Raw genomic sequence first — 8,345 nt, forward strand, 5'->3', positions numbered from 1 at the left:
TACAATATATTGCTTTTTGGAGCTAAGAACACAAATGGTATTTTGAGGCGTTACCAGGACTCTCCCTTTCAGATTTCCTGAGTATTATATGAATGAATAACAAAACAAGCAATCACTGTCATGGTTTCAAAAGCTCACACTTGAACTAAATTCGTAGTTACCAGCTAATATCCTTGCAACCTCTAGTGATTTGATTGCTTTGCACTGCAAATTGTGTCACCTTTGGTCATACTTGTATCAATCCATAGATTCACTAGTTATGATGGGAGATTACTTCCATAAAAATATTGCTACGTTTTAATTAAGGTTTTCCTTAATTATTTCTTAGTCTTTTATTGAAGCTGATCAATGCTTTAGACTTGAAAATTAAGAATCTCCTGCAAGCTTGTTGTTCCACAAATCTGTTAATAAAACGATGTGTCAAGATACTAGACTATTTTCTTACATATTTCTTTTATATTAGGGAGACACTACATGGCCAATCACCAACAGTAAGCTGATGTTAATAATGCATAGGTATGGACCCTTATGTGACTAACAAAATTCATAGTTTAGTAATCTTATAAAATAATGGGGAAGATATAAATAATGTTAAAGGGACACTACAAGCTTAAAAATAACTTTAGCTTAACGAAGCAGCTTTTTTTGTGTAGATTGTGCCTTGGCAGTTTATATAGCCCTAGTCACACCTCCCTGCATGTGACTTGCACAGCATTCCAAAACACTTCTTGTAAAGGAACCTAGATATTTTAGGTTCCTGTATTGCACAGTCTGTTTAATCAAGCATGTATCTTTTGTAGCATTTATGTAGCATTTATCTCCTGCTCTGTTAATAGCCTTCTAGACACTGCAGAATCCTCCTGTGTGTGAATAAACAGGAGGAGAAATGTACAGAGCAGAAGATAAAGATTTCTTAAGCAAGTTAACATCTGTTTGCAAGTGAAACTTTTTTTTCATGCAGGTTGTATCAGTCACAGACAAAAAAGGTGTGGCTAGTGCTGCATAAATAGAAACAGAAGTGATTTACTTCCTAAATGGCAGGGAACTGAGCAGTGAGACTGAAGGGCAGTGGTGTACTAAGAGGGTGGGCAGTACGCCCTAGGTGACATGTATTAGGGGGGTGCCTTCAGGGACAGATTGGCCCACCATACCTTCTACACCATGTGCAATCACAGGATGCTTATCAAGAGAGGAAGCCCTCTCTTCTTGTCGGTCACTACATGTAGCATGGCCAAGCTGCAGACCGTGGTAGAGAAGCTTCTGTTCCCCTATCCCGTCTGACAGGAAGTGTCCACAAAGAGCACAGAACTGCTTCCTGTCAGACATGGTAGGGGAACAGTATCTTCTCCATCGCTGTCTGCGGCTCAGGCACGCTACAACAAGGTACAGGAAGGGCTAGGGAGGGGGATTAATGAGACACCATGAGGAGGCGGTTAATTAGACATGGAGCTGAGAGGATTAATCAGATACACGGAGCAGGGGAAGTTAATTAGACACATGGAGCGGGGGAGGAGGGAATGAGACACATGGAAGGTCTATGGAGGGTGGATAATGAGACACATGGAGGGAATGGGGGTTAATGAGACATACCTGGAGGGGTTGTGGGGTTAATGAGACACAGAGGGACTGGTGAGATTAATTGAACACATTGAGAGGCTGGGGAGGTAATGAGACACATGGAGGGGCTGAGGGCTTAATCAGACACATGGAGAGGATGTGGAGGTTAATGATACACATGGAGGGGATGGGTGGTTAATGAGACACACAAAGGGACTGTAGGCACAAAGAGGGACTGAGAGGGGACTAAGACATAAACAGAGAGCTGAGGGGACAAAGAGACATACAGAGGGGCTGCGGGGACGACAAAGAGACACAGAGAGGGGCTTTGAGGCACAAAGAGACAAAGAGAAGGCCTGTGGGACACAGAGGGGCACAAAGAGAGACACAGAGGAGCAGAGGAGGGACAAAGAGACAATCAGAGGGGCTGGGGGCACAAATAGACACGGAGATGCAGCAGGGGGACAAACAGACACATAGAGGGGCAGATGGGGGACAAGGAGACACATGGAGTGGCTGGGAGGATAAAGAGGCACACAGAGGGACAGTGGAAGGGGAAAAAGAGACACAAAGGGGGTTGGGGGGAGAAAGATACACATAAAGTGGCTGGGGGACAAAGAGGCACACAGAAGAACCTGGGGGACAAAGAGGCACACAGAAGGGATGGGGGGCAAACAGACACACTGAAGGGTTGGGATGGAAGAGACACACAGAGGGAAGGGGAAAAAGAGACACATAAAGAGGTTGGGAGAGAAACAGACGCACAAAGGGGTTGGGAGAATAGAGAGGCCTGCTAGTCAGCCACACCAGTATACCAGCAAGCCAGCCGCAGTGTCCTGCCATTGCAGCCAGCCTTCCTGTCAGCCGCCTCAGCAGTCAGCCTGCCTGCCAAACAGTCACAGTAGCCATCCAGCAACAGTAGTTAAGGTGCGAAGAGTCAACTTGGGCTGGGTATCAGAGAGCTATGTTATCTCACTACATTGAATGATCTATATACAAAGACTGCTTTATTCAGCAAAAATAGTTTTAATGCCCGAGTATGTTTCTGTTTGTGCAGTGTCACTGTGATTGGGTGTGTTGTATTAATCTTTGAACAGGAAGAATCTCTCAGTAAAGCAGTATTAGATCATTTCATCCACTTCAATTAAGAATAAAAAAACAGGCTTCTTAATTTCCACAAATTAGTTTGAGACCAATATGCATGAAAAGCACCACATGAAATGTCTGTGCCTGCTCTAAAGTGTCTGGCACACTACATGTTTAAAAATATGTATTTGTGATTGTGATAATGTGTATTAAAAGGAAATGGCCATTTAATTTAAATATTTATGCAGTTATTAAACAATTGTACTTACAAGTTCTCATCATCTTTGGCCTTCTTATCTAATACAAGGTAAACGGTTCCAAAACTTCCTCTGCCAAGCCTTTGTTGTAGTAAATATCGTTTCGCAATCAAGGAGTCTGTACAGCCTGAAAGGATATTGGAATCAGATTTCTTCTCAGGTTCCTCAAAATTTGGCATGGTTACGACGGAAAAATGTATTTTCATCAGTAAGAAGATATAATGCTGGCGATGTTATTCACTTGAAGCCTTCATCTGAAAAACTTTAACAGAAAAAAATATATATATTACTTTCTTAAAGAAACAGTAATGCTTCTATGTCATTTTATAAAGTGAACATTTACAGAAGTAACAAAATACATGTGAAAGTTATACATCATGCCAGTTGTTTTTGATTTTTGTTACAACAGACTGGAGGTTGGCATTTTTTTATTCTGATCTATCAATTTTCTGGTTATTGACTATAGTTTAAATCTCAGGTGTATTCTGATTTCAGTCCTGCAGTGTAAAACCTTGCCATTATGTAGATAGGGCAATGTTTTCATTGCAGGGTTAAAGGGACACTACAGGCACCCAGACCACTTCAGTTCATTGAAGTGGTCTGAGTGCAGAGTCTCAGCACCCCTAATCCGGGAAAGGTGATTACTGCAGTTTTTTTTCTGAACTGCAATACTTACCTTAATGGGTTAACTCCTCCTCGAGTGACTGTCTACCAGACAGCCACAAGAGGGACTTCTGGATCATTAGGCGACTTTTGGTCACCTAACGGACGCTGGACGTCCTCATGCTATGCATGAGGACTTCAAGCGTCACTGGAATCCCCATATTAAAGCAATGAATAATGCTTTTCTAATGGGAAATCCTAATGCGAGTGCGGCCATTGCCGCACATGCTCATTAGGTCTGCCCCGCCGAGGAGCGGAGGCGGAACTGAGTAGGCGCCGAGGGACATTGGCGCTGGACCCAGGTAAGTGACAGCGAGCTATTGTGCCAGGAAAACAGCTTTGTTATATCGTTTCCCTTTAAACGTACCTAAGTGGTTGTTTTCCTGACAAACTCGGTTCTTTAATCAATGCTTCTAATACAAAGTATTTGATTGGAGGAGGCGCTTTCATCACCTGTGCCTCTCATCCACAATGCTTCTCATTGAGAAGCATTGGCTTGGATGAAAAGACAAAGAGGGTGAAGAGTCAGCATGACGACATGACAGCTAGGTATAGCATCTGCAGAGACAGGAATTGCATAGCATATTTAAAGTCTAGCACTTCAGATTTGTTACAAAATGTTTCAAGGAAAACTCTTGTGGTTCTGGAGACATTCAAAGCCTGCTTGTACGCCACTTTCATGTTTTATGATATCGCCAGAACCCATCCATGATATTATTATCCAATGAAAAAAACATTTTTATGTATCCTTTCTCTCTTTCTCCCTCGAAACATATTTTTCTGCTATCTATCTGTTTTCACCTTTGTAACAACTAATCTATTTTCTGCACATTGAGCTTACACATTCATTCTGATAACCACCTCTGGTTGTGTTTAGATATGTGCCTTATATATGTGTCTTAATTATATGTCTTTACCATTAACAAGAAGTTTAAAATCCACACATCTAAGAAACCGATTATTACCAGCAAGCAAAGCACCACGATTCCCAGAAATTATAATTGCTATGTCTCCTTAGCAAGTTTACATGACATTAAAACCTTCACTGATAAATTATTGAGCAAAAAAGAACTCGCTCTGCATAGTAGGAGGTATACCCAGTAAATAATATTTAATGGAGTGACATTAATTGCATCTTAGATTTCAAAACTTTCAAAATACCAAGTTCTTGCTCTCTTTCCCACAGAGTTAAGATACCTGTTTTTTTTGTTTTGTTTTTAATTCAACAAGTGTTCAACAAGAATATGTTAAGTCGATAATTAAATCCTGTGGTCTTAATAGCTAGTGCAGCATCAACGGTCAAAGCATAAAAACAATAGCGTGATCCGTAATGTGACTCATTTTCTAACTACAGATTGAAATCGGAGCAAGAAAGTATATTAGAAGCAATTGCAGGAGGAATGTTAGAAAATATCATATACCCCATAAGCAGTACTATAACAATCTCTATATTCCCCCAATCTTAACAAGCACATCCCCATCATTAAAAATGGCTGATGAAGACTCACAAAAATTTGACATGATGTCCCTATTATAAATACACTACCTACACCCATTAGTCACAGTCTTCCTGTACCTACCTCTTTGCTATAAATCCTGCAGAGTGGTTGTAGCGGTTCTGTCTCAAAGACACACACAGAGTAAACACCTGGACTGTGCTCATTGTGCTCATTGTGCTCATTGTGAGGTCAGCATATGATGACACAGTTAATTTAATCAGTAATATTGCAGACACTGAGCTCCTGTAATTGGTCTGTGAAAATTGCACATGATGTCATAGTTAGTCAGATTTTTCTCAAACTGCTTAGGAAATGTAAGCTTGACCATGCATTGTAATCGTGATTTTGCCAAGTCCACTGTGGTGGAATAAATCTCGGTCAGAGATTATTGGTGTTGTGACCCCATCATTTATTGGCTGTACTTAGGAGGAGTCTAGGAAGTGCTCTCTGGAGTTTGCACCCAAAATACAGTACTCAGAGTGATGGTTCATCTTATTTGTGCTAATTTGCTTAGGAAATGTAGTGCGTGGTTGAAGTGGTAAGTGCACCATAATAGTCACACTATAAAATAATAAAGAAATTGTAATAAATATTATATGCGTTTGCATGTTTTTGATACACTATGACAACCACTGCATACAGGACGACTACACTGTAATTGATTAGAATATCATGATATATGCTTTACGTATGTTCTTAATGTATAGCATGCTGTAATGCATTGTCCTCTAAAACACTCTGGATGGTAAAACCCTATGTTCTGGCATACTATATACATAAACTCTCATAAGTGTCAACAGTCCCACATTTGGAATACTGGCCCAGCAAAAATGGTTCCTGGGATCAGTCCCTCATTTTGAAATCTGCTGGCATATTTCCAAATGTTCCAAATGTTGGCGGGAACTGGACACTAGGTCCATGCATAGAGTACTTCAGCAGACCTCTCAGCCTACCCACCCTCTTTTGGGGCGAGCCAGCCAGCCAGTTTACCGGTCAGACAAGCCCCTATGCTAGGTGGGCCTGCTACCCTGTGCAGCTTCCCTGCAAGAGAAGACTGGTAGGTATGCAATAAACCAAGGTGAGTTGATGTTTAGGTGAAATTAGAAGAGTCATCAATGTAACACAACCAACTGTTTAGTAAATAGATCCTGCACTTTTGATGCGCTGTCTGTGCCATCAACAGAGCACCAATACCAACATCAACAACGCGTAAAGTTGGACGCTAGTAGACGGGGGTACAAGGTGGTGGGGCTAGTGACACACCATTGACTGTTTTAATGCTCTCTGAATACTCCTAGTGCCCTTAGCGTAGTGCGTCTAATGATGCGCTCAAACTATGCTTTTTTTCTGTCCCCAAAGGCAGTACACTAGGGAACAAAGTCAGGACAGTGTCCTATCCTGCCAAAACCAGGACTCTTGGGATGCCAGAACTCACTACAGTTCTGTGTTCAGTGAATAAACCTAAGCAAATCAGCACAATCTAAATTCCACTTTATGATAATATACATTTGTTGGTATCCATCTGAAAAATAAATTCTGGTATTGCCATTACAAAACAAATGTTTATGCTATCATGCATTTCCAAAATGAGCTGAAATATTTTACAAGTAATGTACAGCATTTAAAAAATAGATGTATTTTTAAAAAGTATATATATATATATATATATATATATATATATATATATATATATATATATATAATCTTAATACTCCATTAAATAATATAACGTTGGATAAATCAAGGATAAACATGTTTTCTTTTTTTTTAAATCACGCACATATTTCCGCATTGATATATTACTTATTGAAGATTTTCTTTACATACTAAAAACAGATTATAGCCAGTGTGCTCACAGGGATGAACGCTCCATTTTTTGCCAAGCAGGACTTTCTGCAATTTTACTAAGTATGGTATGTTTAAATTATGGCAAAACAAACACAAAAAAAAACAGATTTCCTCAAGATTTGCATTTTATCAAGGGAATAGTAAGTTTCCATACATGGAAAATATTGTCCCCGTTGTAGGATTTAAGGTGTTGAATACTAATAATTTTTTTTTTTTTTTTATAAAATCCCAGTTTTATCCTGTTTATCCTGTGGGAGATATTACCCATCCTATTTTCCTAAATGGCTCATGTCACGTTTCAGGGGACAAATATTTCTTGCATGCAGAAAAATGTCTGGCAAATTTCTACTTTCATATTTTTGAATAATTTAAAGGGTTACACCAAACACCTTGACCACTTGAGAGATCTGAAGTGGTCATGGTGCCTAGAGTTTGTATGCGCAGTGTTTTGCTATAAAGTGCTGCCCATATTTAGTTTAACACCTCTGCTGCCAGATTAATAAATTCACATCCGATAGCGTAATTTTGTGCCATTAGCCAGACTGGACCAGGAGCTCTGGGCTAGCTAATAAAAATGCTGTGCATATTGGACCTCAGTTATCACCACGCAAAGGATGCTAACGACAGGTGTCCAATGGCATGGCGCCAGTCTCTGTGCAGCCCATGTCCTACCCTCAGCCAACCCTTTACTTTACATCCTCCCAGCAGCTAGGGTTATTGACGTGGACGGAGCAGGATTGCGTTGAAGGGAGATCTTTGCCGTGGCACTGAGATAATAGTAAGCAATTTATTTAAAAAATAAAAAATAAATAAAAAACTTTTACTGGGGGGACTTGGATTGGAAAGGTTACTCTAACCAAAACCAGTGGTTTCAAAAAACACTACTTTTTTGCGCTGGAGTAACCCTTTAATTACGTGTAACTTTTGTAGTAGTTGACATTGTTCCAAATAGAAGAATGAATAGTCGATACTTGACATGTAATGTAATGTAATTGACATATAACCTCACAATAAAATGATTCTAAAACTGCATAATTCGGGCAAAAAATGCTGATTTTGCAAAAAATAAATTTAAAAAAAATGGTTCAACTCCACTATACTGTAGTCACATTTTGTAAATTTTTGCCTAGATTTGTCCATTCTGATCTGTAACCCTACAACCCTATACATTGTTCTTATTCAAGCATTATTTACAAACTAGACTGCGACATGCACGTGTCACACACTGTATAATAATTCTTCATTTAATACAGTATGTCTAGAATAAATCCCATTAGCACTTGGCATGTCTAATAAATTGCCCATCCTTACCCCTACTGGCAGACAGGAGGCAGAGGTACCCGGGGATCCTCAGAATATGGAACCTGCACGCTTCTTGTAGTGCTTGCAATATTTGTTTACAGTTCTGTATCCATGGCAACGTGCCGTCACAAGC

General features: G+C 39.9%; 1 protein-coding gene across 1 annotated transcript in view; it reads right to left on the reverse strand.

The window, feature by feature from the left end:
• The window catches only part of NEK11 (NIMA related kinase 11), a 354,200-nt gene extending 345,910 nt beyond the window's left edge, over positions 1-8,290 (reverse strand). The window contains exons 1-2 of the mRNA XM_063452175.1: positions 8,222-8,290; positions 2,913-3,162 (exon numbers count right to left, since the gene is read on the reverse strand). Coding sequence (XP_063308245.1) covers positions 2,913-3,106 — 194 coding nt within the window. The 5' untranslated portion in view covers positions 3,107-3,162; positions 8,222-8,290. The remainder of the gene's footprint in view (positions 1-2,912; positions 3,163-8,221) is intronic.
• Positions 8,291-8,345: the final 55 nt, after the last annotated feature.

The sequence above is a fragment of the Pelobates fuscus genome, chromosome 4 (genome assembly GCF_036172605.1).
Source record: "Pelobates fuscus isolate aPelFus1 chromosome 4, aPelFus1.pri, whole genome shotgun sequence".
Taxonomy (NCBI): Eukaryota; Metazoa; Chordata; class Amphibia; order Anura; family Pelobatidae; genus Pelobates; species Pelobates fuscus.